Below are 12001 nucleotides of genomic sequence, written 5' to 3' on the forward strand. Positions count from 1 at the left end.
ACAGTAATCTGAAAAGGCCTTTAATTATTCAGGAAATAAAATTCCAAACAGTTCCTATACTTGACTATGTTCGTTATCTCACATGAAAGCCGCCTTTCTCACCATGACTTGGCTAGGGTGTTTCTCATGTCCTACTGTGGCAAACTGTAGTATAAATTAGATACAAAATTAAAGGCTGAAACAGCAAGGACAAAGTAGATACATTTTGTTTTCTAGTAGTACATAGTTCCTTACCTAAAAATGTAAAATAATACTAAAACCTATGGATTAATTTCACACAGTGATTCAGACATCTTCTTGGACTTTATGTATCTTTCTCAAATATTGCTACAGAATAGTTCAAACATTTAGGTTGGAAAATACCTCTACGATCTTAAGAGTCCAATAGCTAACCTGACACTAACAAGTCCTTCACTCCATTATGGGTCTACATCCCACATCTACACATCTACCTCCACCACTCGTCCAGGCAGCCTATTCCAGTGCTTGACAACTCTTCCTAATTTTTCCTACAAATTTTTTGTAATGTCCAACCTAAGCCTTGCCTGGTGCAGTTTTAGGCCATTTCCTCTCAGCACTTGTTAATTTGAAGGAGAGACCAAGACTCACCTTACTACAACCTGTTTTCACGTATTTATAGAGAGAAATCGGGTCTCCCCTCAGCATCTTTTTCTCCAGGATAAAGACCCCCAGTTTGCCTAGACTCTCCTCATAAGCCTTGTGCTGAAAACCTTTCACCAGCTTCATTTCTCTTCTCTGGGATTAGTCTGGTACCTCAATATCTTTCTTGGAGTGAGGCATCCAGAGCTGCACACACTATTCAAGGTGTGGTCTCACCAGTGCCAAGTACTGAGTGACCACTAAGCAGGTCACTTTGTTATAAGAGGAGATTTGGTTCATCAGGCAGGACCTGCCTTTCACAAAAACATACTGACTGGGCCCAATCAAAACATTGGTGTACGTGTGCCAACTGCAAGTAAAGAAAAGCACTGAAACATGTCAGATGGCAGATGCAGTGGGAAACAGAAGAGCTTACCTTCACAAACTGGAACCTTCCCAGACCATGTGCCATCAGACCTACATGCTCTGTGCTCTGATCCTCCTGCCAAGAAGTAGCCAGGCTGACAAGTGTAAATCAATGTATAACCAAGTGATGGAAGATCCATTCCTGCAACATTAGCATGACTTGGTGTTTCTGGTTGTTTACAGCTGTGAGCTACAAAGAAAAGATAAAATATCCTTCTGTCAAAATGGTGAAAATATTTCTGAAAAGATAATATATACCCATTCTGACAGCTAACTAACAAAGTACAAAAATTTTTTTAATAGAAATGGCATATTATTATATTTTAATTCACATTACAAATTACTGTATAGTCTATAAAATAGCACCATGAGTCTGTAAATACACTCTTAAACATGGACCTTTCAACACGTAAATACACTCAAACATGGACCAAGAACAGACTTAAATGCACCTGCATTAACAAAATTAATTGTCTGCATATAAGAACAGAAACAGCACACATCATACCAGCCTTAAAAGCAAGCATGGTTCATGACTTATATCACATATGATATGTACATAACATTGTATAACAGTAAGTAAATGATCAGTTGGAAAACACTATGAAAGGTCAAGGAGAAATTGAAGGTGAGTTGTAAATATCAGAAAAATTAAAATACCATTTCTAAGGCCATGTGAAGAGTCTTATATATTTAACAATCACCAGAATGTGGGATTTATTTGTTATCTCAAAGACAGCATGCCTCCAAGAGCAGAGTTCACCTTTCAACACACTGAGCTACTGATTTGCTGTTTGCTAAAGATTAACTGTAGCAGCAGCTGAAATAATAGTAATAGTTTCCTTCTGGGGATATGTTCTCCATTCACTGAAGTGATTCTTTCTATAGGGTCAGACCTTACAAGGTAAGACTATTTCCAGAAAAATATAGCTGATTAGCTGAAGAAGAAAGAATAACCATTATCTTATATCTTCAGTAAATTATCGTTATTTACCAAAGTGTAAAAGATCTATGAAATGAACCACTGCTGCCTATACTCTAAGAAGATTCTGTTTCAGATTCAAAAATTTCCAATTACAAACACATTTTTCCACATCATAAAATACCATGATTCTTTGGCTGGGAAACAGTTCAAACTCTTTACTAGAACTGATTTTAATTATATGCTTTCCTGTGTATTTTAGAACAGAAATTCTGATATGTTCTATTCTTACCATCTCCTCTCTGCGTTAGAAAGGTTGCACTCTCTTAGATAGAAATTGACTTTGGATTAAGATCTGCCTATTTTATCTCTCTCTCTCTTTCTCTCTTTTTTAAATTCCATTGTTTATTATACAAAATTTCACTCAAATTTATATTTCAGCTGCTGTAGTCTAGTAATGCAAATTTCTGCAACTTTCAGTTAATAAAGTTGTATAGATTAGTTTTACAGCAATGTTACTGAAGCTAAATAACATAGATTTAAAAAAATTGAAAAAAGAAAAAAATATTTCTTACGTATACATTCTGGCTGGATTCCACTCCATGTAAGATCAGGAAGGCAAGTTCGTGTTGTTGAACCGTGGAGGAGGTGTCCTTTTTTACACTGAAATTGAACAACATTTCCCACCTGTTGAAAAGTAGAAAACACAGTAATATTGTTATGAGCAACTATCAGCTGGGATTTTTTTCCCCTAAATTTGATCACTCCTTCACATAATACAGACTTGATAAGTTGGGATTCTCTTTCTCTGGAAAGTAAATTAATTTCACAGAACAATTTGATACGAAATAAAAAAATTGCTTCATTCTCAGTAGAATTACTGTCCCCCCAAAATTAGATCCTCCATGGAAGAAAATCAAATCCTCATCTTCTGTGGTCTCTCTAGTGTGCTGCTTTGGGGCTGGAACGGTTGATGTTTGGAAACAAAGCTCATGGTGCCTTCCCCACACTGGAGCAAAGGAGAGCCAGTTGGGCAAAATTGCAACAAACAAGGGAAGTCACAGAACTGAAATGGGTATTAGATTCTGCTGGACTTTTGCTGAATTAGATCCCCCTTTGGGGAATGCTGGATATATTCACATGTTAAAATGAGAAATATTTGATTAGAATAGATTGGGCTGGTCAACAACACTGTCTAATCTTTCAGAATGTTTCCTATGATATTTTAATTTTGTTTTGTGATGAGAGGAGCTAAAGAATTACAGCTCTTTATCCAATTTGATAATAGAAACTGGAACACAAGTACATCACAATTTACAATAGCAATTCATCTGAGATTAGTTTTTAATTATTATACCTATTTTGGGTATGTGTTGATTAAAAAGGAAAATAGAATTCTTACAGTTTCTGCACAAACATAAAATGGAACAACTTCTACAGCAAGTCCAGTCATGGTGAAATTGATGAAAATGCAAATAATTCCTAGTTTCCACCAAAAGTGAGGAAATTAGATTACAAGTACGTCATTCAGAGAGCATTGTATTACATGGTGTGAGTGGTTAGCTCAAATATTAAGGTGCATAGATCATAACTACTGTTCTGCAGTGACCTGTATGCATGTATTTATTAACTGATGATTAAACAAGGAGTTGAAAACTTTTAACTATCTGTGACAGCACATTTATAGTTCTGGTCTGGGTTTGATTTTTTAATTATTTTGTTTAAATTCATAACACTTGATTCAGACTGATGCTCAAAGGTAAAATGTGGATTCTTTCCTGATTGTTTAGTACTGGGAAACAGCATTTCACTGCTACAAGTATTCATTTGAAACTTTATAGTACTATTTCATTTCAGCTCAAGTTTCTCATCAGAATGAAATTTAATAATACCACATGAACTACAGATAGTAGTTCATCAACACAGGATGTGATTTAAAATTCCTCTCCCTTTATTTTGCTCTTTTCTGTGCTTACTGGACTATGTAATTACTTTTAAAAGATTTTGAAGGAAATACACTAAATCACTTGCATGATTAAGCACAAAGTAGTAAAATACTACAAGTTTCAGAAATTGCAATAAGTAGACATAGAAGCTTTTTTTTGTGGTGAAGGTCTTAGTTAAAACAATTAACATCAATATATTATACTATATTATATTATATTATATTATATATACATATTTTATATATATATACATATTTTATATGTATATATATATATATTACATATCACTATATTCCTTTAGGAAAGTACTAGCTTTAAGAAAGATATGTTCATATAACTACATCTGTGGACAAGGGAAGCACTACAGATATATTTTTTCTGGACTTCTGTAGATTCTTTCACAAGAGTCCCCCACAACATCTTTTTCTCTAAATTGGACAAAGATGAATTCGAGTGGTGGATGGTTAGATGGATAAGAAAGCGATTGGACAGTCACATCCAGAGGGTAATGGTCAGTGTCTCAGAATCCCAGCGGACATAAATGAACTTTGGTGTCCTGCAGGGTTCAGTATTGGAACCAGTTTTATTTAATATCATCCTTAATGCTGCAGGTGAAGGGATTGAGTGCACCCTCAGCAAATTCGCAGACTACACCAAGCTGAGTGGTATGGGTGACACATCTGAAGGATGGGATCCATCCACCTGGACAAGCTTGAGAAGTGGTCCATGAGAACATCCTGAGGTTTACTAAGACCAAGCTCAAGGTGATGTACTACATGTTATAGCAGGAGTGGGCTGGGATATGAACAGTTCAGAAGCAGCCCTGCTGAGAAGGACTTGGGAATGCTGGTGGATGAAAGGCTGGACATGAGACAGCCCAAAAAGCTAATTGTACCCAGGGATGCATCAAAAGCAGTGTGGGGAAGCAGGTCGAGGGACGTGATTCTGTCCCTCTACACTGTTCTAGTGAAACCTCACCCAGAGTCCTGTGTCCCACTTTGGGCATCTCAGCACAAGAAAACCACGGACTTGTTGGAGGAAATCCAGAGGAGGGACACCTAAATGTTCTGAGGGAATCTCCTATGAGGAAAGGCTGAGACAACTGTGTTTGTTAAGCCTGGGAGAAAGAAGGCTTCATTCTGACCTAATTGTGGCCTTCCAGTAACTGAAGGGAGCCTACAAGAAACGTGGAGAGGAGCTGTTTACAGACAAATGTAGTTATGGGACATGGGGGAAGAGATTCAAAAGAGAATAGGTTTAGACTAGATACTAGGAGGAAGTTCTTTCTTGTAAGGGTGGTGAGACACTAGGACAAGTTGCCCAGAGAGGCTGTTGATACCACATTCCTGGCTGTATTCAAGACCAGGCTGGGTGGGGCTCTAAGCAACCTGGTTTACCAGAAGGTGTCCCTATCCATGGAGGGGGGCTGAAACTGTATAATCCTGAAGGTCTCTTTCAACCCAAACCTTTCCATGATTTTATGGTTTCACAAGAAACATAACCTTTATTTTTGTAAGCACCAAAGCAGTATCAAAAATGCAACAGTTGCCCAAGAGATGAAGATGTTTAAGAACTGCTGCCATTATGTTCAATATTACAAATAAATGAAAAAAAAAATCAAGCAGTATGTAATAACAAAATATTATAATTAATTATATAGAATATGTATGTTAATTTTTAAACGAATAAATGTAACTTTAAAAAGTTTTGTTGTCTACTTTATAATATTCTTTTGCCAGAGGCACCAGGTGGCGCTACAATACAGTATTCTATGCTCAAAAAATTCCCAGTGCTGAGTTGTTCAGATTTCCTCTAATTTTAATTTTACAGCTCAAGTAGAAGGATTAGTACTCTGGAAAACAGTGTTTGCATATAAAAAAACGTATTTTATCATGTCTGTTCAACAGCTCTGCCTTTTCTATAGTGTCAGTTTTAGCTTGGATATTCCCAAAATAATAATAATAATAACATATTTTTTTTTTTTTTTTTTTTTTTTTTTGCTAAACCCCCAGGAATGCATATTTGTTATTCTCTAACAGGAGATATACCAATCTGACAATCTGAGAAGGAAATGCATAAATATCAACCTGCATCCACTTATAAAGTATTCTAGATAACTCTGTTCTATCAAATAAGCTGGCAATAAGTATAATAATTATCAAAATAATAAGTTATTATCCTTTTTATTTTTTACATCCCTTACAGGAAAATAAGATACTTCTAATTCGCATGAGTTATTCCACAATCACTTTTTTTCTTAGATTTCAGTTCACCAAAGAACTTGAAGATACTCAAATAAATTTCTCCATCCCCAGCAATTTGTGCTGAAGAATTGAGAAGCTAAGGGAATGCCAGTTATTTATCTTCAGTAACTTTTAACATCACATTTTAAGTGAATGAAAACATAACTCATTCATTATATCTGTAGCTTGGTAGCCCACTAATATATTATTGCCCTTATAAGAGGGTTTTGAGTTTTCAAAACTGCTGGGCAGAAGCTTGACAGGCTTCTTTTGTCTGAAAAAGTCTTGATCTCCCTGGAGTTTTGTGTTTGTTTCAGTTTTCTTTTTTTTTTGTTTCCAAACTTACTTTAGCTGCAAAATTTAAATTTCCTGTGTTCAGGTAGCTATTACCTGAACAGGTAATATGCCTTTCTTTATCTTTGTACAGTACAACCACATATTTATATCCATAGCAGAATATAAAGCATCTATTATGTGCATAACGAGCTATTTCCCACTAATGTGATGCAGTACAGAGAAATACGGGCCTGGTGCTGGAACAACAGCAAAGTTCATGACAAATGCAGACAACAGGATGCTGCAAAGAAGAATACAGTGTGACTTTGATAAAAGTTGCGACACAGTCTCAGCACTGGAGATCCTGCTGCTGTGGAAAACTCACCCTTAAAGACATACAGGCCTGGACAGAATCAGGTTTCAGAGGTAAAAAACGAACTATCTCACACAGGTGCAATGTGCCTTATAGTATAGTTTGAAATATAATGTGTATAATAATGAGCTCTGGTGTGAGAGGTGTAAAAGCGTGTTTGAAACATTACAAATAACCCCAGATGAAACACAAATGACAGAGACAAAAAAATAAAAATCATATCTGTGCCAGTGAAGCACTCTAGATTGTGACACTAACACACTGACACCAGAGACCTGAGAACAATGAGAAGCAGGAAAATACATGGTGTCTGATAAGGCTCAAATTACATTTTCATTGATGCAACGGTGATGCCAACTGTGCTAATGGAGACAGCTATATTGTGGGAGTAGAGCACTTCTCTTGGAACTTCATCCTACAATTCAATCAACACTGAAGTTTTTAAATGCATTACATTCACAGAAGGAGATTATTTACAGGGCTGCTCAACATCTGCAGATCAAGTTTCATAAAACAGAACCCAAGAGCTAGCAGAGGACTACCACTACTGCATTGTGTCTATTTTCCTTTTTAAATTAAGACTGTCTTTTTTGGTTCAATTTAGGACTCAATATAAGGGAAAATAGCTGAATTTCTACAAAACATTTGGAAAAGTATGAGAAGTAATAAATCGTATATATATGACTGCCTGGTCTAAGCAGTTCTAAACTGTTCCTTCAAATCAGTAGTGCCTTGTGTTGCAATAGCTTATGGTGAAAGTGCTATAAGCACTTTTCTATGTTTCAAGCAATATAGCTGAAGAAGTATTTCAAACCCTACAGTTTCTTTCCAAGGAGTGATTTATTTTCCAGATTATAGATGAAGTCAGTATTCACTGACTAAAGTTATCTAAAGTTATTTTGTTTCCATTGTAACACACTGCTAAAATAGATCTGTCAAATAAAAATGGCTCAGATGAAAGGTAAATATCCTAGAAATATGTATTCATAACTATTAAAGCAAATGATACTACTTGTTTCCATGCCATGGCAGATATCCAAGTAGCACTAAGCTGGTATTCTGATGTTATTTGAACACATAAGAAACTGATCTTCTTCTGCCTGAAGAATTTAATACTGAACACTAAAGTCCATGCAAAATTCTGTTGCCTCTTTTTCTGCAAAGCTCTTATTTAATAGTTGAAATATTCAAAAGTGGTGTGGTGATATTTGTGCTTTGGTTAGTGTAGGTTCCAGGAGGTCAGGTTTAGATACGCTTTTCAGTCAAGCCTAGAATTATCTTGTGTTTGCCTGAACTTTCAGTGCAATCAATGAGATAGGAAAACAGATAATCAAGAGTAGGGGGGAAAAAAAGGAACAAAACAATGGTGCTGTGGAAGCTCATAACTTGACATCAGTATTGTGAAAAGTAAGTATCAGTCAGTGATTTTTGTTAGATAAAAGAGGAGGTGGTTTTAAAGGAGTCATAACATTATAAAACATGTGATATTTCTTTCTGGGATCTACATACAATAACTTGCCTAGAACCAATAATTTTCACAGTTGTTTCCACTCAACCAAGAGCTTAGCTCAGCTTCATTTGTATGACCAGTATTTCTACCTTGTTATGTATCAACTTAGCAATCATACCTATAGCAACCAGAAGCTGCACATTTAGTCATTACATAAAACCAAATTCACTGTGTGAACATGAGAATAAGTTGCTGGCTGAGTAAGGAGTCTATAGCACACACATCTTAAATACTTAAATACCTTATAGCCATTTACAATTTTTTTTTTTTAGAGATTACATGGTTGTTATCTGTGCCATCACTTACACTTATTTTACAAATGATTTGTCAGTTGACATTTTGCTTGATATTTTTGCAGTTCCATGCTAGCTCACAACTACAGCACAAATGAGAGACTTAGCTCCTTCAATGAAAGCTCATTAATATGTGAGAGAAACTGTGACAATAAAATAATAGAAAATGCTTAATAAATTATTTATCTGATACATAGTTGAATAAAAAATATGTCCTCTAGCATAATGTTGTATTATAACTAAATGAAGTTAGCCTAAGGTCTTCCCCCCCTTATCCTATCTTGGCATAAAGCAGCACTTTCAGTCCCTAGAGAAAACTTAGATAATTGTATTATTATTTGCATATGATTGTGATCTAGCACAATCTGAGAACTCAAATATTGCTAAAAACCAGGCCTGAGTAGTACTGCTTAAAGGCCACCAAAAGGATAAACCAAAGAAATTTTTTGCCATGAAACTTTGAAAAGTCTCAGCTACAATTTATTTTTAAAAACTAATTTCAATTTATAAATTTGTTCAAATTTCACTCAGCCCTTTCTTGTATTTCCAGCAAACTGCAGTTTTTATTCTTCTGCTACTAGACAGAGACCTCATACAACTGTGGAGCTGCTAGGTACTCTTCTTTCCTCTTCATGTGCCTGGAGCATTCAGCCCTGACATCAAACACAGATGTCACAAGATAGATTAGGCTCTCTCCTTGTTCACAAGATTCCTAACAAATTATAAGATACATTTTTGCATCTCTAAACCATTCATACTTGAAAACATCTCCCTGACATCAGTGTTTTGTGTGTATCAGGAAATCAACAGTTCAAAAGAATTTTTAAATTCACAATTCTTCTTCCAACAGAAACATATGCAAGCACTACTGGGCACAACACAGCCTTATATAAAATGTGGCCAGCAGTCTCCTGGGAGGCATCACACAGAGCACTGAATACAGGTCAATGGAGGTGCTTCTTCCCCTCTTTTAGCCCCAGTGAGTCATAAGTGAGTGTTGGGTCCAGTGCTGGGCTGACCAGGGCAAGAGAGATAAGGACAAGCCTACACTGAGTCCAGTGATGGGCCATAAAATTGATTAAGGGACTATAGCATCTGAAATAAAAGGAATAGTTGAAAGACCTGGGGTTATCCAGCCTGCAAAAAAACACCCTGGGAGCAGGACAAGCAACAGAAGCAGACTGTGCAGGTGGATCAACTTTGAACAGGATGCCCAGAAGCACTGTTGAGTCTCCATCCCTGCAAATATCCAAAACCACCTGGACAAAGTCCTCATAAGCCTGTTCTAGCTGACTCTGTTTTGAGAAGGGGGAGTGGACTAGAAATTCTCCTAACAGGTCAGTGACTCTCTAATTCATTTGTGGTTACAACCAGATTTTCTCTCAGGAAAAAAAAAAAAAGTCCTGTTTATAGAATATGTCTACACTAGCAGTTTGGCACACATTTTTGAGGAGAAAAAGCTATTTACTAAATTGTAGGGAGCACTTATATACTGTGGGAAATATTGAAAGAATTCACGGTGAAATAAAGCAGAACTTCATTGCAAGTTTTTCATGTAGTGCATTGTTGATAGGGACACAAGATTAGTATGTCACTATAAGGATAAGGAAACACAGCAGCAGCAAACAACTCTTACAGAAGCAGTCTCTGAACCTCTAATCAGATGTTTCTAGACTTTAAGGTAGTATAAAATATTTAAACATGCAAGTCAATTTTAAAAAGTGTACTCTACCTGATAGCCAAATGTGTTATTTTGTGACCCATGCCTTGGGACTCCTGGATTTTCACATGCTGTGCGAGTAGGTTCTAAAAAATTGCAATATATTAAAGACAAAACGAGTTATAGTATTTTAATTAAATACATGAATTTATGACAAAATTAAGCTTGTTCAGCAACATGCAATAAACCAATCACAAAGACAAAAATAAAGTGATTTGATTCTTAAAGAGTATAGAATAACACCAAGATAATTCAAAATAACTGAAAAATCCTAGACTGACTTTGCAAGAAGAGGAATAATAAACACTGAAAGAAATTTCAATACATATACATAATCATACCTATACATCGAGGAGAAGAACCACTCCATGTTCCATCTGCTTGGCAAATCCTGGTGCTAGAGCCAACCAAAATAAAAGGAGGGTTGCAGCTGAAAGAGACTTCTGATTGATAGATGAAGCTTTTGCCTTCTCTTTTCCCTTGAGCAGGTACTCCAGGGTCACCACAAAACTTTGCTGTGAAAAAAGACATGATGGAAATAGAATATGGCATTTATTAAAATAAAACAAACAGCTGAACTAAGTGAAGAAATTACTCCAAATTTTGTATTCATTTAATTAAAAACAGATTGAATATGGAAACATTTAATAGGAATTCAGAGAGACTAGATATATAATATTTAGTTTGTCAGATTGTAGTAGTTCTGATAGTTGTTCAAAATGGCTATATAGTGTGCTTGGTCAGTACCTGATTTTTAATAAATCAAGTTGACAACTTATTTTATTAAAGTCCAAATATCTACAATTCACCCGTACCCCAAACCACATTAATATGCAAATCTTTAGAGAGCAATCAAAGAGTGTATCAAACTTTCATGTCAATGTTCCCTTCTCTCTTGCTTTCTTGCCACCTACCCAGTGCTCAATATTTTTCTATAATTAAATGATTTAGCAGACAGATTTTAGGAGACATAAAGTCCTGCTTCCTCATCCTTCACTGAAAGGTAAGATTTGGTAAGTATGGAAATACAATACTTGAAAGTTGGAACAGTTAACAATAAAGAAACACACAAAAAAGAAAACATAATAAAGAAACTTCTGTGGCAACCTAAAAGTCAGATACTAATAAACTGTTATCAGACAGGATAAATTGCACTCATAAAAATCTATTCTTAAATGAATATTTTTACCTTATTTGTATCACCTAAAGATTCCTTATGTTTACAGTATGTCATAACTGAGCAAATGCATTGCTAGCAAATACACTGGCCTTCTGCAGTATGAAGTACTGAATATTGTCAGAAGCTGGATTTTGAATGATTGACTCAGGAAATTAAATCAGCTATGGCAAGCCCTGTATCATCAGACTACATTAGCTCTTGACATACCATGAATTCAGACAGGAAACGGTGTAATAATAATAATAATAATAATAATAGTAAATAATAATAATAAACCCCCCTAACTTGTACATGTTCGATAATGTTTCCAAATAGACATGCTATACAGACAGTGGAATTTTGTTCTCCGTCTCATCTACAAACATAATTTAAATTACATCTCTCAAACTACAGTCTTCAAAATGCATTTGTAATGTTTCTATCTTTGTCACCCATGCTTTAAGCTTTCCAAATGATGTGCTCACATGAAATGTTCCTGCTCTCTACTTCTTTCTAAAGACACTGCCTGGATG

The 12001-nt window shown here is 35.6% G+C and overlaps 1 protein-coding gene across 3 annotated transcripts in view; it reads right to left on the reverse strand.

Annotated features, from left to right (window-relative positions):
• CSMD3 (CUB and Sushi multiple domains 3) overlaps positions 1-12001 on the reverse strand; it is a 590741-nt gene that overhangs the window by 12322 nt on the left and 566418 nt on the right. For all 3 annotated transcript variants that reach the window (XM_062491358.1, XM_062491350.1, XM_062491342.1), the window contains 4 exons: positions 10651-10824; positions 10322-10395; positions 2524-2635; positions 1037-1216 (listed from right to left, as the gene is read on the reverse strand). In XM_062491358.1, coding sequence (XP_062347342.1) covers positions 1037-1216; positions 2524-2635; positions 10322-10395; positions 10651-10824 — 540 coding nt within the window. The remainder of the gene's footprint in view (positions 1-1036; positions 1217-2523; positions 2636-10321; positions 10396-10650; positions 10825-12001) is intronic.

Source organism: Cinclus cinclus, chromosome 1 (genome assembly GCF_963662255.1).
Source record: "Cinclus cinclus chromosome 1, bCinCin1.1, whole genome shotgun sequence".
Lineage (NCBI taxonomy): Eukaryota > Metazoa > Chordata > Aves > Passeriformes > Cinclidae > Cinclus > Cinclus cinclus.